Here is a 27,604-nt window from a genome sequence, read left to right on the forward strand (position 1 = left end):
TCAGAGGAGAAGATTTTTGAAAGAAATATCATTAAAAATAGAAAAAAGTTTTGAAAAAGGGCAATAACTTCAACATAGCTTAACGGATCTAAACGAAAATTTAACCGCAGACAGATCTCATCATGCTTAACACTTTTAATCTGCAGAATTTAGCTTTACCTGACGGTTTTGGAGATGTATGTGAAAAACTACTGTTTGACCCTTGTTATAATTTTAGTAACGGCGGCCATGTTTTTCAACAGATCAAAAATCCCCACATCAGTTCTGTGCAAGATGCCCCAAGGAACATTCATACCAAAAAACATTGAAAAGGGTAATAACTCCATAATGGCTTAACGGATTAAAACAAAAAATTGACCAGATAGATCTCATCATGCTGAACACTTCTACCCTATTTTTATTAACGGCGGCCACGTTTTTTGACGGATCAAAAATCCCCACATCAGTTCTATGCACGATACCCGAAGGAACATTCATACCAAGTTTGGTTCCAATTGGTCAAGTAGTGTCAGAGAAGAGTTTTGAAAAATTGTTAACGACGACAGATGTCAAGTGATGGCAATAGCGCACATGGCCTTCGGCCACGTGTGCTAAAAAGGGGGAGGCCAAAAACACCTGGCGTAGGGGACTCCCAAATGAACTTAATAATAGTGACAACAAAAGTTGAAAGCGAATAGCAATATACAGGAAAAGATGGGAAGATGTAGTTGCAATATGTCCCCTGTGAAATGAAGTATTATAAGTCACAAACGCAATCTGCGACTAGTACGCCCACTAGTTTTTGAATATGGTGGTGGTGGGGGGTTCACACAAAAAATAGAATATTGTTAATGTACAAAATGTACGTCCATGAACTTTTTGAATTGTGAAATTGTACATGAATGGACATGCAGGGTCTGTTGATTGGTCAACAATTCTCATCTTGAAATGCATGAAGTACCTGCCATAAGACTTTAACCATAATCAGTCATTTTCAAGAATCGGGTAAAAAAGTAAGAAATTCAAGGTCCTTTTATCATTTAAAGTAAACTCAAGATTATCTTATTTTTCCCAATAAAATCTAATCTGTGAAACATGATTTTTGTCTACTCCTAATATTACAAGTCCCTTTAACACAGAAGAAACTTCATCTGTCATCTGGTTTGTTTATTAGACAATGCTTTCTTGTTTGGTCTTCCATTGCATTCAATTCTGGGGTTGTCTCCTGGACATAATCCCATTTACCCATATTCATCTGCTTAACTATCATTAAAATGAGTTGAAACCATAACATTAGGTACAAGAAAATTTCAAACTTCCAACTTGCAAGTTTGCATTTTGATTTCAACAACTAAATCCTGAGAATAAGCCATGGTATTTGGATGTTCCACATTGAAAATTACCCTACAAAACATCTGTTGGGAGTATAGATTATTGTGGTTTTACATCCTATGGCAGATATTTCATGCATTTATGAACAAACAGACCCTAATTTGTAATAGTCCCCTCACACTGAGCTGGATTATTAATGTGTAAAGTTCACAAAAGCAATAGCATGACCGTGGGAAGGCATATCACCCCATTTCGACATATTCTGGATTATTGTGTAAAGCTCACAAAAGCAATAGCATGACTGTGGTAAGGTATACCACCCCATTACGACATATTATTCTAACTCAAAGCCAATAAGACAATACTCTTTCTTTTAATAGCCATGCGCTTGGCAGAGAAGCAGGGACTACCAATTTTGAAGTACGACTTGGAATTGAACCCAAGATCTTCCACACTTGTGAAACATGCTACCACTACAATGCTGAATAACATCTAGTAAGCATGAAAATTGCTTGAACATACAAATACCAGTAAAAATGATAAAATGATCCCCCATTTTTATACAACAAAAGTGAAAGAAATAGAATAATACACATCACATCCAATTTAATTTCTCAGAATACACAGATATACATATACCAATGGATGACATGATAAGTGCTGGTTACAAATGTTTACAATGTTTTCAATCTGTGGTTCAATGTGTGCCATTGGAAATATTAAAGATAATTTTACTTTAAAAAAATCTACTCATTAATTAACAGAAGAATATGATTAAAGATTCAAGTCCCCTTCACTGGTAAAATATTTGACACCAATGCATTCTGAAATGCTATAAGAAAAAGAAAACGGCAAAATTTTCACAGAAAAAGTCTTATTTATCACTTAAGCTTCTACATCTAAACCAAGTCCAATCTTGTGTCCACCTTGGTTAAAGTTCTTGCCTTCTATCAAGGATGACAGGGTTAACTTGACTCCTAAAAATAAATAAATTTCAAGTTGAATTCTATTCAGAAAAAAACTAAATTTAAAAGAACAATGTTCCTCAAAAATGTTCATTTTTTACGTAAATGGGGCATAAGTGCAATTAAACAAAAAAATTTCTAAGTGATCTATTATTGCAACAACATTTGGTGTAAATTTTATCCCAATCCATTGGGAAATGAAGGTATTTGAGTACTTGCAACAAAATATTTTTTGGAAATGTAAATTTCTATGGAAAATAACTCTCACAATATAAAACAAAAGATGTTGTGATTAGGCCAGGGATCGAACCCAGTAACTCTCGCACTCAAGTGCAAGCATACTACACTGAGATCACCAAGGTGGTTTGTTAAGACAGATTGTTATTATGATGAAAGGACTTACCATCTCTTAATTTTTGTGTATATCCAAGTCCAATCTGGCTACTGTTGTTAACTTTAACCTATCAAAGTTAATAAGTTTATAATTAAAGGCATCTAATGAATAACCAAAACATCATTTTTGATTATTCAAAAACAATGACAACAAAACAAGAATGTGACCTGAAATGTTTTTTTCTTTAATCTTTGTAAATTCATTGGACACGGTTTTGTAGAACTAAGTAAAATGCTCCAGTGACACAGTATGGAAACTATATTCAAGTCTGGTACAGCTCTGAATTTGGATTGTGAATAAATGTTTGCAATATAATAGGTATCTGTCATAAAATGAGAAGTGATAATATTTAAAATTGAACATTTCGAACTACAGCTGAATATTCAAATAAATTTCAGCATATTTCACAGTATATCAAATAATACTATTCTCTACTTGATTTTCAGAATGCACCTAAAAGGATGTTCAGAGTAATAAGCATGATCTACATCAAGTCAGATGATAATGAGCACCCTAGATCTTACATTAACTGATGCATCACTATCTAATTTGTACTTGGCCCCAAGACCGAACTTTGTAGCATTACTTCCAGCTGCCCATGTCAGGTTAACACCAGCCTCAAGATCATCACTAACTTTCTGGTAGATTGATGAACAGAATTCTGCACCATCATTACTGCAACAAAACAATGTCAATTCATACTTCTAATAGAATTCATTATATTACTATAAATACATAAATTGCAATTATTTTATATCATCATGATCATTGAAATTTTTCGTATGACAGTGGTAGAAAATGGGTCATCATTATCTATATCAACATTTCTGTAACAATAGAGAAAAATAGGGCATTAATGGAACATTAAGTGAAACCATAAGTAATGATGAAAAAGGACAGATGGTGAAATGTTCTAAATGGCTTAACTCGAAAACTTCATTTTAAATTTTGCTGAAAATCAAATTTAATCTTTATTTTATGGTACTAAACAACTGTGCTAAGTTTTAAAAAAATTCATTGATCTGTTCTCAAATTATTATCATCTGGAAATCATTGAGGGATGGAACACAACTCCTAAGAGGGTATCACACAATATGTCACCATTTGATGTAGAGGGGTATGAAAACTTACACATTGGCATGAACAGTGAAGTCACTTGTTGAGTAACCAACAGCAAAATTACTCTTCGATAATTTTGATTTGGATGTATCAAAGCTCATCTGGTATCCCCCAAGCCATCCGTTGTATCTGAAAATAGACTTAAGATCTTTAATGGTACATCCAAATTTATGAACTGTTTCAAATATGTTACTATAGTTATTAAGGCTTTTGACATAATTAAATGTGGGTCGACTTTTCAATGGTCCTGATTTGTTCTATTTTAAATCATTAACTGGAGTGAACTAAATGGACAGAGAGGAAATGCTCAGGGTATGGTTCAATTATTTAACTACCAGAAAGTCTCCAACACTATAATGTAAAAGGTTATTCTCCCTAAAAGAACAGTGAAAAAAACCCAAAAAAATGAAAAACATGCAGGTTAATCCTTAAGCCATGTAAAATTAATTTCACAGTTCTAAGACATGGCTGGTACAAAAAGTCTTTTTAATGAAATAGTAGCTATCATATTTACATGCTTTAATAGCTTACCCAAGAACTAAGGCTCCATTTACAGCAGGGCCAGCAAAGTCAAAGTCAACATCACACTCCAGGTTAACATAATCCTGCTTGTAACCAGTCTTGATAGTACCTCGCTTCTTACTGTGAAATGAATGTAAATCACAACTACATGTAAACTTGCTTGTTTTATAGAGTGACTTAAAATGTCCATGTTTCTTTCTGTAATTAAAGATTCTTTACATGCATTACTAGAATGTAAGCAGCAGTAAATAATAAAAATCCATATCATGAAAACCATCAATTGCAAAATATAAGTACGATTTCAGTATTTATTAAATTTTTTGCTCAACAACAAACTTATTTCTCTTTTAAATGATTTTCACACCAAGGGGTGGTATCAATTACCAGGGTGTAAAATTATTGTTTAGCAATAAATCAGGGTACAAGTTGGTAAATGGCCATTTGGTCTTTTGAGTGTACTAAGGGCAGATAGTTGTACCTACATTTGTAATTAAAGATTCTTTACATGCATTACTAGAATGTAAGCAGCAGTAAATAATAAAAATCCATATCATGAAAACCATCAATTGCAAAATATAAGTACGATTTCAGTATTTATTAAATTTTTTGCTCAACAACAAACTTATTTCTCTTTTAAATGATTTTCACACCAAGGGGTGGTATCAATTACCAGGGTGTAAAATTATTGTTTAGCAATAAATCAGGGTACAAGTTGGTAAATGGCCATTTGGTCTTTTGAGTGTACTAAGGGCAGATAGTTGTACCTACATTTGTAGCAATAAGGGATTTGACACATTGGTAAATTTGTTGAGATATTTTTGTGATGTAATGACAGTTTTGTGAACTACCAGTGGGCTTTCACAGTGTTTAACTGCATGTATTTTAATTTCTATAAACTACACTGTAGAACTGTGTTCAATGTTGTCCAGATACAGTAATCACACTTTGGGTTACTTTCCATATAACCTTAAGGTAAACTTTTTTGTGTTTGAATTTACTTCTCACTCACAATAGCAGTTTTTTTTAAAAAGAATCTGAACTTTTATGACCTTTCTTCAAGTTCACTGAATTTCAGACTTGTATATTGCATGTCAGAATCTTTAGGTAGGGTGTACTAATACAAATGGAGTATATAGTTAATGAAAATTTTTTGAGCAAAACTACAAATAAACTAAGCATGAAATACAAGTTTTTAAAAAATCTTAAAGCTTCTTCTTCTGCTCCGAACATACCCTGTTTGTGGTGCAAATGTTGTATCAAAAGCCAATTTCAGGCCTTCTATAATCTGGTCCTCAATGGTAATTTCTGTTGCAAGTACATTATCTGTTGTCCACTTTTCTTTGAATGTTAGTCCTACAACCAGAAATGCTTAACAGTTATATCCACACTGACACATACAAATGTGTGATAGAAAGTGGAGGACCATGTACACATAATATTGTGAATCATTCTCCATGGTTACACATTGCAGAACTGTACAGATCAATAAATAGTATGATAATTTGAAAGCAAATGTCATATTCAGCTGGCTGACCATTTCTTAGCTTTAAAAAAGTCAGAAAAAGTTTTTAAAAAGCTAATAAAAAACTTACCATAATCTTTCCATTTGTATTTTGTTTCCAAACATCCACCAACTTTGCCAGTATCATGATTGTGATCAAGTTTGCTTGTGAATTCAACACCACTACCAGTTTTAGTTTTTACTTCTAATTTGTTTCCTCCAAAGACTGTGAAATACAAAATTATCTATTATCATAAGTACAAGTGAAGAACAAAAACCAACATGAAGTCTTGTGTGTTGTTGTGTTACAATGCAGGTATACCTCAACTTGTACTGGAATTAGATATACAGCAATGAAAATGACTTAAATGTATACCCCCATGTTTATAAGCCACATACCAAGTTTAAAAATTGATCTGTCCTGTGGAAAGTGATCTTTGTGACTGAAATTTTTTATGGATGGACACACACCCACTCGTTGAGTGAGGGTATTAAAAATTCTGGTGCAATCCTTTAATAAATACATGTACATTTAACATTACTTACATGTTTGTAACATTTAATAAAAACTGGTTACACATGAAGTTGCACACCTTGTTTATTAAGTATACTACACTTGTACAGGAAGTTGATATTGGACTACACCCTTAATATTGCAATGTGTTCCGATCTAAATGTATACAAAGCCAAACACCGTATTTTTAATAACTGATTCATTGTGAACTGAGGTACACATTGCGAATTAACAGCAGCGCCGTGAGCGCATGATACACCCATCGTCTGTGAAAAAAAAAATTAAATATTTTTGGAATCACAGGGTTGTACATGTATAGGATGTCATGCCAAGTACAAGTACATGTACATCCTGACTCATTCCTTATCCTTGCTCAATAAGACGTTCATATAAATACAAATAAGCTGAATGATTTCTGCTGTTTTTTTTTTAAATGAATAAAACTTGATAATTTTTATTTAATAAAATAAAGTATCAAGAATTGAATTAAATTTAACAAGGATTGATGTGATCGGAGAGGGAGGAAGACGTATTAAATTTATTCAACAATGTCTTAATGATCTTTGCATTTACTTGACACAGAAAAGCTTAACTTTTTTGAAAGGGTGATGGATCGAATCCCAAAAGCTCTAAAGATTGTTTAATGACACAGATTCGGATGAAATGATGTATAAATGTGCAAGTTCTTGTGGTTAAATTATAAAAAAACTTGTTATATGACTACACCTGCCACTGATTTAACTTCTCTAAAGCTGTGGACCTATGTTCAAGCCTGGAGAAGAGAAAACTTGACCTTGGGATAATTGATTTAGACAATACAGACAGATTTACTATTGTTGATTGTTAATTTCTCATTGTAGCTTATGCTATTATGTCTCATTCAACTGTATCATACTTTCTTTGGCAATTTATTTTCTGTGTGAAAGGGCATGTGCCACAATGAAAATCTGTCCAACCAGAGAGTGAGTCATGTGTTCATTTTGATCCACGGAGTTCCCTGATTGATACATGTATACTGGCACATGTGCATGTATGTGACACATGATAATATTAATATTGGTCATTTTCATATCAAAGATAATGAGGGATTGGATTACACAAAAACTGAAACTTGAGCACTTACTGTAACCTTTACTGAAGACATCTCTGGCTGCTTTTCCTAAATCTGAATAAGATGGAGGTGCCATAGTACTGAAATCAAAGAAAATCAGTCAAATCATTGCTGCTTGATATGAATTGATCATTTGTAAAAACTTTCAGTATATTGACAATGCATTCTATATCCAAGTACAAATGTACACATCCAGACAGTTTTCATCACATTTTTTTTAAATGCAAACAGAAAATAATGTGTTCATACATGTAAATGCTTAACTCAATTTTGAATTTCATCATTTTGCAGGTAATGAATATGTTGATTGTATTATTTTATGAGACTTTTAACATTTTATAAGGTAAATTATTTTAATATGAAATGCTTTTACCAAATTTTGTTATGTTAGAGTGATGTCACATTTACATGTACACTTACAGTGTGTACATGTATATTTTTTTTTACATTTTGTGAGGTACAACTGTAAATGATCTTAATATGAAATGCTTTTCCAAATTTTAGTCTGTTTGAATTATATTGTCTTTATGCAGTGTAAATATTTCCATGAACAGCAAAATAAATTATTTATAAAGTACTTGATTCACTTTAGTAATGACAAAATACATAAAGTGTCCTCTTTCAAATTTCTTAATGAACAAAAAGTGTCCTTTTTCAGAATAATTTAAGTGCTAAAGTGCCCTTTTTAAAATTAGCACTCTGTCCTTGTATTAAGTGTCAAATACTGACAGGAATGCTGCAGTTCAAAAACTTTAATTTATCATGATATCTTTTTAATTTCAATTTCATCTACACTTAAATTGACAGCAATTTTCTGAACATGACCATAAAAAAACATATGGTATTATTGTTGCACAATTATATTTTAATGCGCAGTATTAATTTTTTTTTAAACATCTTATGCTTATACTTAAAGATCTCATCCTGGGCATGACAACTATCCACTGAATAAGTTACAGTTCGACTTCACAATACAGGAACATATATATGTTCAATGTTATTCCAGATCATGGAAATAACTTTGTAATTTCAGTAAGTTGGCATTACCTTCAGGCCTGTCACGGCAAAGGTCCGTGCAACAGGGTAGGTGCCACGGCAAAGCACATGGCTGATAACAAAAAATGATCAAAACTTCAATAAAAAATGTAATTTTTGTAGCAAATATGGTATCAGCATACAGGAAAATGATTCCAAAATCGAACTAGATAGGTGTGACAAGCACAATTTCAACCTGAAAGTCGTTACAAGTGGTTAAAGGGCAGTACTCCGCAGTACTACTGAATCTCCAACTCTTTGTATGGCATATCGTTCTAATCCCAACCCAACTTATCAATATCCAAATGAAAAAGAGGGAGGGTTGCAGGGTCAGAGGAAATTCTGACTATGGTAATGGAGGAATCTTGAATTTCAGTTCAAAATGTAGGGTTGAAAAATATCTAGTTATACATGTTTATATAAAGTTAACAACCCATCGAGGCAAACTCTAGTCAGAAAAGGTTTTGTGAGATTGGCTGTCAAGAAAACAAAGAATTTTGCAGGTTGACCTTTAAATTATAATGTAGATCTTTTACCAGTTGCCCGTCTGGTTTGAGAGAAAAATCAGAAGTAGTATTTATTTTATTCTTTAAGAAACGACCAGTCTCTTTAGTATCAGTCGAAATTTAAAACACTATAATTACTGAAGACGGTTAATAATTAAAAAAAAACCCCAAAAGCATGCAAAAAAATGCAGGGCAGGGAAGTAATTTTGCCGAAATATTGCATGAATGATCGAATAACGCATCACACAACATTCATATAATGATGTAGTGATAAAAATATGATATCTTGCTGGTCATTTTCAAGCATCAGAGCATCAAACAAGCAGAAATTGTATAATGTAAGCTCACTCACACGTTTTCTTCGCCCTACACAAGCTAACAAGAGGACAGGAGAGAAATCAAGGTCAATAGTACGTCACTTCCGGCTGTGTGTCCATTAATTTTTCAATAATATTTTTGGATAAATCGAATGCATATTTCACTTCTCGCTACCTAATGGTCAATCTTTTAATTTTTGAAAAAATTAATGTTATTGTTCTTAATGATAATTCATACTGGTTACCTTAACTAATTTACAGGAAACAGTCTAGAGTATTTTGGTGTGATTTAAAACCTGGACTAAGACTAAGACTAAGTAAGACTAAGACTAAGAAACTTCATTTAAAGTATTTAAAGTCGGTACATATAAACATACAAAACATACCTCTGTAGAGCTTTTATCCGACATTACAACATTGAAATCAACAACATACATGTTTGTTGGAGTTTAACGCCCGAGCAGCAATATTTCAGCTACATTCAGGCGATGAACATGAAGTGGATGATAAAATAAACATGAAATGATGATGGAATGAAAAATGGGATGGGACACAAGGATAATGGGGTCGACAAAGTTTGATTGCCACTGGAAATAGGGAGAGGTGGGTAGGGTCGGGCAATTTAGCCTGCTGTGGCTAATATTATAAAATATATATTCTTGCACCTCTCTGAAGTAGCGACGATCGATGCATCCCTGTCATATATTTCCAGACTGCAAATTAATAGCATCACACTAAGATTTATTTTAAAGTGATTTTTTTTAAGTCAAAGACAGTCGTCTTTCCGAAGAAAAGTAACTTTACATCAAAAAACTGTATTTCAATCTTTTAATTAAAAAAAAAGACATGGCATAAATAACAAGTTAATGTATAACTTATTTTAACAAGGCTATATTCATAAACGATCTACCAGGAAATTTGACTAGCGAGTCAAAGTCTTCGGAAGAATTGACTGTCTTGTGTTTGCAAATGGCAACCAGCGGCGCATTACAAAAAAGACTTGATAAACAACAAAAAAATTGTAAAGGTTGGTGTTTACAATTCAACATTTCTAAAATAAAACTATTAACATTCGATAAACAAGACAGTTGCTTTAAAGATATTACAATTTCGAGGACAAACAAACAGCACAATGTGTTAAATATATGTACTTAAGAGTTTAAACGGGCTTTTTCGTCATCCTAAAGCTGAGTTATATCAAAAGGCAATGAGGCCTTCTTTGAGTTTCAGATATGTATGTCATCATCCAATCCAAGTGTAAATACGTTACTTCATCTATTTGAACATTCAGTAAAATATAACTTGAATCTATTGATCTTTATGGATGCGAGTTGTTGGGTTTGTTCGAAACCAACTCTGTAATTTGCAGATCGAATAATTTTGCTTCTAATGAAAGACCATGCTGATGTGTTACAATTTGATATTCTTGAAGTATTTCATTAGGTGTTCGCAGAAAAAAAGTAACATCGCAGTTCTATTTTATTTGGTATTTACTTGCAAATAATAATCTAGTATATATGATTGATGAAAAATGTTACCTGGGACAAGCTGAAAAAAAGTCGAATTTAAAAAGTTATAAAATTAACTGTTAAATGCACCCCTTAAACATGAATTTTTTGCCTAATATTTTTAAAATTTTTTTATTAAATCACCTTATATTCCAAAATGAATAAGAAGAAAGTGGTTCTTTCGCACAAAAATTGAGATTATTGGACAGTATTCTAGCCATTCTAGCTGATTTATTCAATGGAGTACGAACAGCGTGCGTAACGCCACACATCTTATAAACAAACAAAAAAACAAGAAAGGGATTTTTGACAAAATATTTTTATTTTTTATCCAAGATTATTTGACATTTAATTGCGATATGAACATTTTAGCATGCCCGATATGACGCTGGTTTCATACGCTATCACGGTCTGCCTGTCCGAAAACAGTTAAGTATCCAGTAAACCAGAATAGATAAGTGAAGGCCATGAAAATGGTATACCAGCTATAGTATATACCATAGGTTAAAACATCCTGTAAAATATCTAAGAATATTTGCATATTGTAAATCACTAATGGGTCAAGTAGGTAAGGTGAAATCAAAAACTGCAACTGTAGAATTGAATTGAGATTGTGGTGAGGCTGATGGTATTGAGGACGTAGTAGGTTGTGACTATAAAAATGGGGTTAAAAGCTGTAGTGCTTGGAAACACAAATCTTGTGCTGATGCTATGTATAGTTTATTACTCAAACGCCATAATACTAGAGTACAGAGAGCAAATTCAATACAATTTGCATAGATACATAATATACATACGAAGTTGATTCGTGTATTTGTATTGGAAGGAATAATATTGAGTCACATTCATGATGAATTTCTAGATACATAAATTTAGAGAAGTATCCCGGAGACAACATCTTTGTAATTTGTCGCGTAAGTTTAAATACATAGCTGAGAACAGAAGGTGATGAGCTATTCATGAAAGCTTTAGATTTAATAATATTTGGTCTGTTAACAATTTTTTCTACGAGAAGGATTTTTTTCTGTCACTATCAAACGATGTGCATTTAAACAAATAATGGAACTCATCCCCAATATCTCCCGAATTACATAAATGAAATTTTCTATTTTCTCTACTTATATTTGCCAACGCCCACCTTTAATGGGAAGGTTATTATTCAAGGTTCTAAATCTACTAAGAGTAATAATATTTTTTGTCATCTCAAATTCTGAAATAATTTCCAATTCCAAAATCTTCTTTGTACAATCTATAATTCAGAGATTCAGGTGAGTTTTTCACTTTTGAGTTCCACGACTGTTGAAATTGGTCTAAAAAGCTTTGCTTAATTGTCCAAAATATCCAAGATTTATTATGTTCGTTCCGAACAAAAGACAAATCACACTCATCCAGTATTGATTTAACCTTTTTTACCCAGATTATTCTATCGTCATATTTTTAAGAGCAAAGTTAATTAAAATTGCAGGTCACCCGTAGCATTCCAGATTTTCCAGTAACTAATTTAAGCTTAAAGTTAATGACCCTCAGTTTAATTTTTATTTCCAATGGATATCTGCCTAGTTCCCCGTAAACTATTAAAACCTTGGATTGACTAATTGACATGCTTTAGGGTCTTACACAATTTTAGATGCACCCTTTCTATAACAGTATTATGTTCAATGCCCCAAACTTCGCAACCGTATAAGAGAATAGGTCGTATAACTCGGTCAAATAAATCTAACTGGCATTCCAGGAATAAGTTGTGTAATCTGCTTTTACGTAGAGCATTGTACATGGCTCGATTTGCCTTTTCTACGTTTGTCTTTTTCGCTTTTGAAAAGTTACCTGTTCTTCACAACAATATTCCTAAATAATTGAAACTATCAACCGTATCAAGAGATGCATCATTGTACATTGTACTTAAAACTTAGTTTTTACACATCTTGCCTTTTGAAAAAACAACAACTTTACTTTTGTTAACATTAAGTTTCCACAATATGCAATAGTCATAAAGTGCATCAAGTTGTTTTTGTAGATCGGATTCTGATTCTGATAGCAATACCGTGTCGTCAGCATATAATATAGTGAAAAGATTTTAAAAATGAGAGAGTTCAGTTTCAATTTCTGCTGTTAAAAAAATCAGTCCATGAATGTTTCGATTCTTGAAAAAGTATTTTAAATCATTGACATGTATTGAAAAAAGTATAGGTGACAACTTTTCTCCTTGTCTGACTCCTATGTTACAAGGAAAGAAATCGGAATATTCTTTCCCATAAATTAAATACTCTAGACTTTATGTAATTGACGCTTAAACTAAAACAAAAAAAAAAAACAAAAAAAACGCGCTATATAGCACTAAAGACAGCTCTACTTAAATATTAGTCCATGGGCTGGGAGGTTCCATCGTGCACCCCACTCATCAACTTAATGGTGAATTTTAGGTACCTTTATACCTCCCATTACCGGATCAATTTGTCGCCAAAGAATATTCTCGGATTCTTCTTCAGTATAAGCCTATGTTTGTACCCCACTGGGTCAAAAAGCCAAGATTTTTGTGACTCAATTGTTTGAGCGTCTAAGCCTTCCTGGGATAGCATGTGTGAACAAACTAAACAAATTTAGACATTATCGTGTAGGCCAATGTCTTACCTTTACATTGATACCACGACAGTTGCGGTAACACTTAGGGTTATGGGGTAAAATGGAGGTAGGGGTACATTTTTTTCCATTTTACATAACCCTAAGTGTTACTGTAACTTACGTGGTATTAATGTAAAGGTGAGACATGGGGCTACATGATGATTTATACATATATTTGTTTTCTTCGTTCTGTAGAAAGAAGAAGTTCGAAGAATAAAAAAACTTAAATTATTTTTTGCCTCAACGAGGTAAAAAAGTAGCCAAAAATTCATAAAATACTTCAGTTAATTTTTTGGCGATAAAAATATTCTTTAATGGGAGGTATAAGGGTACCTGAAAATCATATTTTGGTTTATGAGTAGGGGTGCACGGGGGTTATCTCAGCCGACGTACTGATATATATATCAAACAATTACACCAGACACAATTAACAGACACTGTTTATATTCGGTTATAATCTTTTATAACATGGTGTCACTTGGTAACACAAATTAACTCAATAACAGAAAGGAATGCATATATGTATATTAATGTTATAGGTCTAATTATGTCGATAAATGACGATTTTTCACCCCGAAAAGATTTTGGATTTATCTCTAAATTAATTTCAAATATCTATATATCAAAATGAAGCACAAATTAACAGCTTTAAGAATCCGATAAATATTTTTGACAGACTTAAGTAAATTTCAAATATTTTATGTTTTGTTACCATACCCCCGTAAAAAAACTGCACAAATTAAGTAAGTAAACATTATTTGTCAAACATGACACATTTTATGAATAATGAACTTTATTCAACATGTCCACCTTTTCATCGCAATTTTCTTGTCAGCAAAAGTTCGTCCTCTTAAAAGATTTTCGCTTCATCGTTCGACATTTTCCAAAAAACTTTAAATGATTAAAAAGCACTTTTATTCTTCTTTGGAAATCCTTTTAATTTTTGAATGCCATTAAACAAAACCAAAGTTATATCCAAAAATGTATCGGAAAACGTCCGTCCCGTTTTTAGACCAACCCTCGATCTTCCGGTGAAAAATTACTCATGAGTAACATGTTCTTTCTTCATTTGTCAAATGTTAGTGCGTACTTTGTAACCGTGTCGATCGTGTCGATTTTCAAAGAAACGTTTTAATTTATATATAACCTGTATAAATCACTGATTTTTAAGACTTTCAACAAAGAAAGATATTGGAAAACTACGACTTTCAGAGTTAGAGGAAATATTTTACAAATTAATAATTGTAGAAATGTAAAAGAAAGATGTTACAGAAAAAGAGACGACATTAAACAAAGAAAAATACATACAAACCGCAAGTTACTGTGCTAAAAAATGTATATCACGAATTAACATTCAAACAATCTTCGATAAACAAAGAAAGAAAATACAGAGAACAAATGAGCAAGTAATAAAGTTAAAAGAAACGCGTGAACAAGTTCTATGGCATTTGTAATAATATTTTGATTATTCACTCTTTCCATTTAATTATCACGTTAATATTGCCGATATCTCGACTGCCTGGATACTCTTATATATGCTAGATCGATTACAGGTCTATGCCCTTCTGAACAAAATTTTGGGTTTTTTTTTTATTAAAATTCGCTGATACTTTTGAAAATTATATCGTAAAATATCATGGAAGTAAACACAATAACTTTATCTCAAACATCATTCCCACGTTGGGCCAACGTTGGTTCAACAACGTCATTTACGTTGGGCCAACGTAGGGTGCTCAACGTTGGCCCAACGTTGTTAGTGCAAAGAGAGCAGATATTAACCCAATGGAGACAAACAATAATTGGCCCAACGTTATGCCAACATTGACCCAACCAAAGCCTAGTGTTGACCCAACATAAGCCCAGCGTAAACAAAACCAAATGATCCGACGATGGCATTCTTGAAGAGTAAAACAGAATTTTATAAATAATTTTGATGCAGAGCCCTAGCTGATGCTATACTTTAATTAAGTGCTCAAATTTCCATGCAGTTTATCATATAAATTCATTCCAGTTAGATTATATCAATGGCAAGCTCATTGCAGTTTACAAAAATTAAAACAAGAAAATTAATAATAAAATTTGCAGATATTACACGCATTGGTATATTAGATATTGAAAATTTGCAAATTTTCTGCATTTAATAAGAAAAATGATCATGTTTGTCTCTGTTGTGTGTTTAGGTGGCATTTACATTGAAAATATGTATACATTTGTTCAAAATAAAGAAAACTTTTGTTTTGAAAAAAGGTGTATTATGCTCTCAGTTACAAAACTGCATAAAGGAAGATAATTACATATATTATTGTTGTTATCATAATTTAGATTTGGTTATTCATAATAAGTTTTCGAGTTATTAAGTATTCTAATATGACGTCTTCATGACGTCAAACAGTATATGTCGATACAACCCCACCTTTAGCACCTGCGCACTGTCTCTTTTCTTTCGCTGTCGCTTCGAAACAAAACACTTATTTAAAAACGTATACGCGATGATTTAACGGCTGAGAGGTTATCTAATTGAAACAATTATATCAATACACACATTTCTAATATGACGTCTTCATATCGCCAAACAGTATATGTCGATACAACCCACCTTTAGCACCTGCGCACTGTCTCTTTTCTTTCGCTGTTGCTCCGAGACAAAACACTCATTTAAAAACGTTTACGCGATGATTTAACGGCTGAGAGGTTATCTAATACTTTACTGATACTGATACTAATTCAATAGGTGGTTGAATATGTGGTTTATTTCTTTATTAATCCAACTTCCATGGGGGGTTTAAACGGAACAGCCGTTATTTTGGCTACGCCTAGGGAATGTTTTATCGAATATAAATGCCGTACCCATGTTTAAATAAGTACAAATCTACCCCCTCCACGAATTATTTCTTAATTAACACATACGATGACATAAATATACAAATTTAGTCCAACTTCTTACGTGGGAGGTTAAATGGAACAGCCGTTATTCTGGCTACGCCTAGGGAATTTTTTATCGAATTTAAATGCCGTACCCATGTTAAATTGAGTGTAAAGCGGCCCCCAGATCCCCTGCCGTAATTTTGCCTACACTTCAATTTAGCCTCAGCTACGCGCCTGCTTTCATAACCACTCACTGCTACATTTGGCTAACATTAGGTCATCTTTGTCTTGCCAACGCCAAATAGGAGCCAACGAACCAACCATCAGCCAACATTGGCCCAACGGATGCATGGTGTCTGGGATTTGCCCCCTTAAAAATGGAGACAAATCATGAAAATGTGACCGACAAAATCGGGATAAAATTCATCTTTTGTATAAACCATTGTATGGGAGATAACTCTGAAGTTTTGGAGAAGGGAAGGTAGGGGACCCGACGAAGAGTCCCTGCAAGTGTTTTGGAGAGTGAATCCTTCTGTAAGTTTACAATTCTTAACACGGCGAGAATGAAATTAAGTTGAAGTTTTACGTTTGGTTCTGAATTTTTAATGCTAATTTCTGAATTCTCGTGGTGATTCAAACACAACTGCACGGTGCAGAGAGTGTAATAGTAATACATAAATGTGTTAGAACAAATAAAAATATTGAAATATTGTAATATAATTGAGTCCCTTTTCAGTTCGAGTGAACGAAAAAATATGACCCAAAATCATTTGATAGAAATTGTGGATTCAAAGCTTGAAAGAGGGCAAAGAGGAATTTGCCAACCCCCCCCCCTATATATTAATTGTATTAAAGACAATTGATTACTATAAATTAATTGATGCCAACAGGCGCATAGCTGAGGCCAAATTGAAGTGTAGGCAAAATTACGGCAGGGGGTCTGGTAGGGGGTCCAGGTGGCAAATGTAATACTGTAAATGGATTTAGTTTTAGATTTCTTATTTTCCCAGATAATGTCAAGTGAATATATTCATGGGTATCAATTTTCATGATTTTAAAAAATGACTAGCATTTTATAACTTGATTAAAATCTTTTTCAGGGGTAGTACACGTACATGTATTTTGAGGGCATATCTGTCAATCATGAAAATTAATACATGTACAGTGTTACACCAGACCCATTATAGTACATTGCATTGCAATTGCAAAATTGCTATTTATACTCTTAATTTCATATTGTTCAAGAAATTTGGTCATTTTAGACCTAAATTTAGCTGTACAATTTACATGTACATGTACATCTACATATACCAATAGTACTTATTGAATATATAGTGATAATACATGTATGTGTTAATGTAGCAATGGAAGACCCATCTTTATGGTCCTGTAAACAGGTTGGGAACTGGTTGAAAGAAATTGGTTTTGAGAAGTACAAGAAATTATTCTGTGATGAGCATAAGATTAATGGAGAAGCATTGCTGACATTGACTGAGAATGACTTGAAACAACCACCGCTACAACTAACTATCTTAGGTGATATTAAACGCTTAATGCTTCAGATCAAGAAGGTCCAGAAGCTTAGTCAAAGTACTGTTCTTAATGGATCAAGGTCATTCCAATCAACATCAACACCTCTGTCAAGGCCATTTCCATCACCAAGACAACATGTTGAAAGATTAGACAGTTATAGTAGTGAATCAGTGGAAGAATTTGATAATGCTGACATTAGTAGGCTCTCACAACTTAAAGAAGGACATTTCTCTCAAAACTTGGATCCAGAATTATGGAAGACTGCACTAAGTTTTGTTTATGTGTTCTTGGTGTTTTTGATGACCTCTTTTGTGATGGTTATAGTTCATGATAGGGTACCTGATACTGAAAAATATCCTCCACTCCCTGATATTTTCTTAGACAATGTGCCATACATTTCTTGGGCATTTAAAGCATGTGAAGTAATAGCCATTGGACTAGGGACAACCTGGATGTGTGTTCTGGTCTTCCATAAACACAGGTAAGATGCAACTCTTCAAATATAATAGTGACAATAATATATTTGGAGAGAGACAGAAAAAAACAGTGTAGTCATCAGTTGTAAAAATAAACAGATCATACTGCAAGATATGCATAACAAAAATAGAGTTCTTAAGTTGGACTTACAGTGTGAAGGAGTAATCAAGGGAACCAAGATTCTAGCAGAAATCAAAAGAATGTAATCCAGGGACAAAGACCAGACATGGAAAACAGACAAACACAACAAGAACATAAAGTAACTAAAATCATACATACAAAGTAACAAAAGGAAATGAGCAACTCGGACTCCACTAAAAACTAGGAGCATTGACCATTGCACCGGTAGGGTAAGCGTCCTCTGCATTTCTAGAAACACCCATCAATTTGCTCATAAAGTCAAGTCTGGGGTAGATGAACAAGGAAAGGAAAACTATGACACACTGAACAAATCAGTTTTCATGGTGCAGATGGATACACTGTAACGATCCACGAGTTCATCACAATGACCAAAAAACATCTGCAGTGATGACTTCAATCTTGTAGCAGCATAATCCTGTTCCAGATGCTTAATTGTAAGAAGTCTAGCGTGATACAAAAAGTCTGTGTAGTTACAGCAAGCTCTGGCATGCCTTTGAATTGTGATATGAAAACTCCATACGCAGGTACTGAAGGGATGTTGCCACAGATGAAAGGAAAGTTGACAATTCTGAATGAAAAGTCATCATGTTTCGTAAAGTTTGGTCAGTAGTTTTCCTTTACCAATGATCTCTAAGTGTAGGTCAAGAACTGAGGCTGGCTTCACAGTATCCTTTATCTCAAGTTCTTTGGGGTAGATGCGATGTATTAAATCCCCAAAACTAGGATTGTTTAATGATAATACATCATCTATTTAGCCAAAACTGAGATTAAAGGATCTACTAGCTATACAATGTTCTTTCTTTCGGATCAGATCAGCTATAAAGTTAGCCTCATAAGAGTGAAGGAATAGGTCAGCAAGTAGAGAAGCACAATTTGTTCCCATTGGAATGCTGACTGTTAAATATCCACAAATGAATATATTACAAAGAAAAATTCCTTTTAATGATTTCATTTTTTGTAGGTTTATACTATTGAGAAGGATGTTTTCAATGACAGGGACAATATTTTTACTCAGATGTATCTGTATGTTAATCACATCATTGTCAGTGCCAGGAGTTCACCTTAAATGTGAAGGAAAAGTATGTGGAAATCATATCATTTTATCCCTTATTCATAAGTTTGTAGTCCCTTCAGAAGACCTTCGAAACAACAAGAACTATCTTCAATGCCCTGTATTCTACTCTGTATCTCATTGTTTTGTTCAACCATGAAATATTTAAAATACAAATGTACAATCATTACTTTACCAAACTATTCTACAATGCCCCTTTTTTCTATGATTGTGCTTGTTCACTTGGATTCATTGTGTTAATAATCATGTTTATGTAAAATGTGGGAGTATTTTTTCACAAATGATAACAGACGTAAAATGCTCATGAAATAAAGTTATTTTGTTACAGATATGATTTTTTCAGGAATGAGTGTGTACAGAGCAGATCCAAAATTTCTATATTTGGTACCAGGTAGAGCACACAAAAGTAATGTTAAAAAACCCATAGAAATGATGCTAAGTTCTTAACATTTAATTAAAAAATTGTCGAAAAATATCCAATGTAGGCAGTGTTTGTCTGGTGCATTGATCCAAAACCTGCCATTTTTTACCACAGTTTGAAAATGTCGACAAGTATGACACTTTTACAGAGGAATATTCTGAATAATATACTCCTGTTGAATTACGCATTAAGTTTTACAATTTAACATAATTTTTTGTAGCTGTATGGTGACATATGGGCCAAATTGTATAGATCATTTGAGATTTGGACTGGTTTAGGGATGACCCTGTCTGGTGTAAGGACCTGTGGGGACTACATGTTTAGTGGACATACAGTGTGTGTGACCATGCTGAATTTCCTAATTACAGAGTGTAAGTTTACCAATTTACAATCTACTTAATACTAACTTTTGTAATTTGTTCACTGCGTTTTGGTATTCAAGCTTGAATATAGTGCTTTATTATGTTTTTACAAATTTTCAATCTGATTTCTTGTATGAAATATAGGTAAATATAACTGAGTAGCATTTTATGTGGTAGTCCAAAAAATATTGTTTAACAACTATTTATTTACAAAAGAAAATACTGAATTTCTTATAAGGTTTATAATTTGGACAAAAATATTTAATAATAATAGAAGAAACTTGTTTAAAAGCAGACACCATTTATGGCAATATCATCATATAATATTTATACCCATTGATGACATTAAAAGCTAATAGTGATATAACAGTGAAACCTGTCAAAACCAAACCACTTTTGTACTTTATTTTTGGTTCAGAATAGACAGCTTTCATTTTAACAGGATTCAAAATGCTTTTAAACTGATATATAGGGACTTGAAAAAATGTGTTTTTGTTAAACCTGATTTTGGGATGATATAGGTTGTGGTTTAGACAGATTTTGAGATGATACAGGGTGCAATTAAAACAAATTTTGGGATTATACAAATATGCAGGGTCTGGTTAAGACAGGTTTTGGGATGATACATGGTGTGGTTAAGACATGTTTTGGGATGATACAGGGTGCAGTTAAAACAGATATTGGAATAATAAAGGGTGTGGTTTAAACTGACTTAGGCATGATACAGGGTGTGGTTAAAACAGGTTTCACTGTGTTTTTTTTTTATAAAAATGTTGTGTTTTGTAGATACTCCAAGAAAGATGTACTATCTCCATACAACATCATGGGTAGCCAACATGTTTGCTCTTTTCTTCATTTTAGCAGCACATGAACATTACTCTATTGATGTATTTGTAGCATTCTACATTACATCACGTATGTTCCTGTATTACCATACACTCGCAAACAACAGATCCTTGATGTTTCGTGACAAGAAGAGAACAAGGATATGGTTCCCGCTCTTCTCATTTTTCGAGTCAAAATGTGATGGCATTGTACCAAATGAGTATGAATGGCCTTTTCCAAGCTGGTTACAGGTTAAATATTTCTTTACTACATTGAAATCAGATATTGATGCCAGCTCAAAAAGCAAGAAAAAGCTGTGATACTATGTACAAAGTTATATAGTTGATGCTAGGTTATATTTGAATGCCAATGAATTGTTGATTTGTAGTTTCAGTAGTTGTTTTTGTTTTTGTTTTTGTTTTTTTTTTATTTTGTTAATACAAATGTAGCTTAGGTTGCTCTAGTTGTACATTGTTTCGTGGTGAAAAGCCAGTATTTTTTATTGTATAAGACAGGTTAGTCCCCTTTCTCATGTATGTAAATGTAGGTTAATATTCATTATCCATAACTTATTTCCATTGATTTAACTCTCTATCATTTTGTTTTGTCCTTGTGAAGTTTCATTACAACTTTACAACTGGATATTTTTTTACCACAGAGTATAAAAATGTGTCATCTTGAATGTTGATTTAATAATGCCAGCTTTAGGCCTAAAAAAAATAATGTGTTTCTGGTAACCTGACCAACCCTATTTTTAGCTCACCTGGCCTTAGGCCATGTGAGCTTTTGCCATCACTGGGCGTCCGTTGTCGTTTCTCCTCAAACACTACCATACAGAATTCAATGAAAGTTGTAATTTTTTTTTAGGGTATTCTTAACAAAAATGATTGTCTGGATTTTTGATCGGTTAAAAAACATGGCCGCCTGTACTAAAAATAGAACATAGGGGTGGTACAGTAGTTTTTTCCATATATATCTCCAAAACCATTAGGTTTGGCCAATATCTTTCAATTGCTGAAATATCCTTATTATAAGGCCTACAAAAGTTTCCACGAGATCAAAGTTGTCAGACGACTCCATATAAGAGTTAATGAGCGATTCAGGCTCCTGGGAGCCTCTTCTTTCCCTAAAATAAATTTTCTGCACTTTACGGTCATGCATGCAGATTTTCATTTGATATTTGATACATTGCTTTACCATGACAAGTTACAGATCAAGTTTGAATTTTGTACTGATTCTGGCCCTTAGAAAAAATGATAAAAACCTCAGTTTTCCACACTTTTTTTTGGTTAAAAATTGCATTCTATTCTCATCAACAGATTTTTCTTCTGGTTGGGGTGCTTTTTATTGCCGTGCAATACTCTCAGAATGCTTGTTTATTTATACATCTGTCAACTGATATAACCGTAGAATAATAAGCTTCTGTACTGCAGTAAAACAGATACTATTCAAAACATACATTTCATATGCTTAGTTGTGTTTGAAGAGTGAACAAATCTTTATTTTTATAGTTGCAAAATTTTGATATCTTGTTGAAATAACTTTTGTATTAATTCTATGCATATAAGATAATGCTTTGATTATGTTGTGATCAATTCAGTAATTTTTACATTTTTTGCCTTTACATGAACAAGTATATATGTGCAATTGTTTTCTTAATAAAACATATTAATGTAAAATATACTGTTTTCTTAATAAAATATATTAATGTAAAATATACCATTGTTCTTATTTTTCAAGCAAAGACAAAAAATCAAGTGACTCCCTCTTTAAAAAGGAAGGGAGAATTTTAGTAGACATTATCTACTAAAATAACTAAATACAGGTCTTAAAAAATTGGGATTTATATTTAGTGATGAAGCTGGAATCATATTCACATTTTGTGAAATATACTTACCACGTAGGGCCTGCCTATTAAAGGAATATTTCTAAAGTTTGAACAGGTTTTATATGAGACAGGTAAACCTGAAGTGGTCCCAAGGAAACACATAATTCCCTGCCCCCTATTAGTCTCAGACCTACTTGGTCTGATTTTTTTTCAAGTATTCCATTGTGACATCATGATATCACTGGAGTTGAAGATATTGACAGGTCAGAAATCCCTATATGGGTCTTGCAGTATGTATTGAGGGACATGGTTTATCAGATCCTTCATTTTCATTTTACCAGTTAGCTTTCTTTCAGGAGAAGTGTATATAAGGTGTACAATAACCCGAAACAGGTTATTTTTTAAATCTGTTAAAAAATCAGGGGCATTCAAGTTTTCTTATCATTTTATTTCTAATAGATTCTAGTCAAATTACTCAGAATTTATTAATGCTAATATTGTTCCATTTGGGAATATTTAAGTAGCAGTCTTTCTAAAAATCAGACAGAAGGTGATTCATGCATGTAAAAAAAACCCACCGAATTCAGTTTTATTTCTTGTTTAGACAGGAACTGATCATGTAACCAGTCCTAGTTTTTCATTTAGTTGTTGCGCTTTTGAGATAAACATAATATAGATTGTACATGAAATTTGCACTTTGCTAGAGTTATCGTTCTTGATTTGGCTTGATTTAGTTGCTTTTAGCAGGAGATTAATGTATGATTTTCTAAAAAGTGCAAATCTGAATACAGAAAAGGTTGTTCCTTTGTGAAAGTATAGCATATGTAGACTAAAAAGCATTGTTTTGTGGTTTTTTTCTGAATCACCTTACCATTGGTAGTGTCTGAATTTTATGCGGACTGGTACTTAAATCACCACGAGTGAACCAATCAACTCCACCAAACCGTACAAAACAACCAGGTTTTGTTCAGAATTAAATGACCAATAAGCTTGTTACAAATCAAATGAAATTATTCTTCAATAATTACAGTAACGGGAGGTGGATGCAGTGCATGAAAAAAGGAAAACATTGTTTTATATTTTCTAAGGGAGATAATGTAAGGCATCAACCGTTTGATTTTCTTGGGGGCTATCGGTTTTTTGGAGTCAACTTTTTTTCCTTGAGCAAAAATAACTTGTATTTTTTTCCAGGGCCAATCAAAAACAAAATTTTTTTTCACCATCTATTAAAACAATCTTTCTTTTGTCACTTCACTACAGCAACGTTCACATAGACAGCATGATTTATTTTTGTCACATTTTAAAACAAACTCTTTTCCTATCCAGTGATTAGTCAAATTATCCTTGTCCACATTTTCCAGAATTCTTTTTTTCTTAAAAAAAATCCATAGCCTCCTGACAAGTAAATGGTTGCTGCCTAATTTAAGCATTAACTTGGTGTAGCAGTCTTAGTAAGAATCATGCAAATTCTGTAATATGTGATTCATCCCAAATATAAGCTACAAAAATTTTAGTCCCTTGACGGCAACTTTCAACGAAGGCGGCCTTAGGTTTGCACTCTGTCCAACCTTCCGTTCAACAGTCGGGCAAATCAGTTTTCCACACTTTTTTCGTTATGCTTGCAGTTATAAGTTAATATTTGGTTCATTGCTTTACCATGATAAGTTACAGATCAACTTTGAATTTAGTTCGGGTCCGTTGAATTTTTGACGAGTGATGGCCCTTAAGCTTAGACTTCGAAAATTAAATGTAATAACTCGGTTTTCCACACTCTTTTGTCATGCTTGCGGGTGTACAATCGATATTCGGTACATTGCTTTACCATGATAAGTTACTGTAACAGATTAACATTGAATTTTGTTCGGTCCGTTGATTTTTTTGCTGAGTTATAACCCTTATACCAATGTGAATCCTTGCTTAGACTTAGAAAATTAAATGCAAAAACTCAGTTTTCAGCACTTTTTGTGCTTTCAGATATACAATTGATATTTCCTACAATGCTTAACCATGACAAGTTAATGATCAAATTCGAAATCTGTTCTAGTCCGTTAATTATTTGGTGAGTTATGGTCACGGGACTTAGAAAATTCGTGCGATGACATAGTCTTCCGCACTTGCAGATATACATTAAATATTTAGTACATTTCTTAACCACAACAAGTAACGGATCAAGATTGTGTGCTTGTCCGTTGTGGGGCAACTTGGCTGCCGTTACTAAAAATAGAACAAGGGTCAGACTGATTCAGAAGTTTTTCGCATATATCTCCAAAATCGTTAAGATTTTGCTTAATTTTGACATGGATAAAAGTGTTCAGCTTAATGAGATCTATTAATAGTCAAATTTTCTTTTAATTCTGTTCAGCAATGTTATTGCCTTTTTTGATGTTTTTTTTTTTTGTTATTTTTAATCTTATTACTTTTAAAAATCTTCTCTGAAACTACTTGACCAATTAGAACCAAACTTGGTACGAATACTCCTTAGGTTATTCTGCATAGAACTGGCGTAGGGATTTTTGATCCGTCGGAAAACATAGCTGCTGTTACTAAAAATGGAACAACGGGGTCAGTGCGAAGTTTTCCTCATTTATCTTCAAAAACCGTCAGGTTTAGCCAAATTCTATCGATTGCAGAAATGATCATTATTATATGGCCTACAAAAGTTTGCATTGGATCGAACGACTCCTTGCTGGAGTTATTGCCATTGAAAGGTGAAAATGACGTGTTTTTTTTAAGTTTTCAACCAATATCTTAAAAATTATGATAGAAAGTTTCAATTGGTGATAAGACCTACAAAAGTCCGCAAGGGTCAAAGTTGTATCACAACTCGTTGTTAGAGTAATTGCCCTTGAAAGGCGAAAAATGATGTTTTAGCAGTTTTCAGCCAATGTCTTGGAAACTATAACAGAAAGAAACTTTCAATTGATGAAATGATCCTTATGATAAGTCCTACCATAGACTTCTTTAAGTCAAAATTATCAAACAAAACTCCTTGTTAGATTTATTGCCCTTGAAAGCCAAAAAAAAAGGTTGAGCCTCTTGTTTCACCAACTGCAGATACACGTTTGATATTTGATACATTGTTAACATTGTAAAGTAGCAGATGCATGAAGTCTCTTCAAGATAAATTTCTTCTACTTGGAACTTTGTTTTCCATGCAATCCTCTCAAAATGCTTTATTATTTTTTATTATTCAATTGCTTAGTGGGTCTATATGATCAAATGTATAACTATTCTTTCCAGTATGTCTAGTCTTAGGCTATAATTCACAGTTTCTATTGTATTTAAGTGTCATTCACAGAGGTATCTCCCTTAAATTTTAAATCAGCTATACATAATACTTAATTTATATCTCATAAGACCAAGGATTATATGAAAAGCCTCATGTTAATTTCTCTTTACTTGAGCATTTTAAACAAAATATCAAAAATAAAATATGTCAGGGTGGGCATTCAATCCATGTATCAATTTGCATGACTCTAAGCTGGACTCAAAAACCCAACGCACCTAATTTTAGTTCTCATTAAGAAACAATTACGTACCATATAACAAGTCAATGGTTTGTTGCAATTATTTATGTAAGTACATATGTATTGGATTACGCAGATATTGAATTCTCCGTAAATTGTACTTGACTATGCTTTATCCAAAAAACTTATTTGAATTTTTATTTATATCTGTAAAAAAAAAAATAACCATTCTTGATTTGGTTTGATTTGGTTGTATGTAGTGGGAAATGAATGTATGAATTTTTTGTTCTTTAAAAACAGAAGGAACTATTATACACTCCTTGAGACGTTTAGGTTTCCCGCACGCACTATACCCAAACGCACGCTAAACGCTCACCAAACGCACGATAAACGAAAGCTTCTATCGCACGAGAGGGGCGTTCGTTTAAGCGCACGTTGACGAACGATGAAAAATAATAATATTTGCAATAATGAAGAAAGAAAAAATAGAAAACAAAATTAATGAAAATATATAAATTTATAATAGCAAATAATATATAAATAACAAAATGAATCAAGGAAATAATCGAAGTACAAAAATATATGAACGCTTCTATCGTGCGTTTAAACGAACGCCTCTATCGTGCGTTTAAACAAACGCAAAAAGATATTAAAACGCACGATAAACGATGCACGAACGCTAAAATGGGAAATGTGAACGTTTCAAGGAGTGTAAAATGAAAATACATTATATGCAGAACAAAAACAACATCGTGTGTTCTGTGTTTTTTTTTCTACATCATGAAACACCTCTACCACTGGCACTGGAATTTTTGTTAAAAGGAGAACATCCTACTTACCAGTTTAAGTCATTTAAATTTTAAGTTAAAAATCTTTTTTTAAAGTCGACATATATAACAGAAAGAATAATACAGATAAGAAACACACGATATACAGCATTAAATACACACATAGCATGCAAATAAACATGCTCACTAAAAAAATGAATTTAAGACTATAAATAAAACTAAGGCGAAAAATAAAACAGCTTGCAATAAACATTACCAAATTATTATTGATGATAGCAGAATCAGATATTCATTCTCCGTTTAAGATGATGCTCCTTTCTATCAAACCGTTTAAGATAACATAAGTCCACAGCTTGCTCATAGTACTGTTTATTGCTGATTGTTTCTGTCTTAATTTTTATAT

At 32.9% G+C, this 27,604-nt stretch overlaps 2 protein-coding genes across 2 annotated transcripts; one reads left to right on the forward strand and one right to left on the reverse strand.

Moving 5' to 3' along the window:
* Positions 1-1,900: 1,900 nt before the first annotated feature.
* On the reverse strand, positions 1,901-9,422 carry LOC148619326 (non-selective voltage-gated ion channel VDAC2-like). The gene is made up of 9 exons (XM_088579089.1): positions 9,331-9,422; positions 7,450-7,517; positions 5,904-6,038; positions 5,544-5,664; positions 4,321-4,431; positions 3,802-3,918; positions 3,195-3,345; positions 2,680-2,737; positions 1,901-2,288 (listed from the first exon to the last, which is right to left on the reverse strand). Exons 2-9 carry the CDS (start codon positions 7,511-7,513, stop codon positions 2,197-2,199), a joined length of 849 nt encoding a protein of 282 aa, XP_088435215.1. The 5' UTR covers positions 7,514-7,517; positions 9,331-9,422; the 3' UTR covers positions 1,901-2,196.
* Positions 9,423-16,652: 7,230 nt separating this feature from the next.
* LOC148619327 (sphingomyelin synthase-related protein 1-like) lies at positions 16,653-22,833 on the forward strand. Its single transcript, XM_088579090.1, has 5 exons — positions 16,653-16,821; positions 17,650-18,301; positions 19,400-19,517; positions 20,152-20,302; positions 21,080-22,833. Exons 2-5 carry the CDS (start codon positions 17,652-17,654, stop codon positions 21,436-21,438), a joined length of 1,278 nt encoding a protein of 425 aa, XP_088435216.1. The 5' UTR covers positions 16,653-16,821; positions 17,650-17,651; the 3' UTR covers positions 21,439-22,833.
* Positions 22,834-27,604: the final 4,771 nt, after the last annotated feature.

The sequence above is a fragment of the Perna viridis genome, chromosome 4 (genome assembly GCF_037379345.1).
Source record: "Perna viridis isolate PV_CMFRI_1.1 ecotype Kerala chromosome 4, ASM3737934v1, whole genome shotgun sequence".
Classification (NCBI taxonomy): domain Eukaryota; kingdom Metazoa; phylum Mollusca; class Bivalvia; order Mytilida; family Mytilidae; genus Perna; species Perna viridis.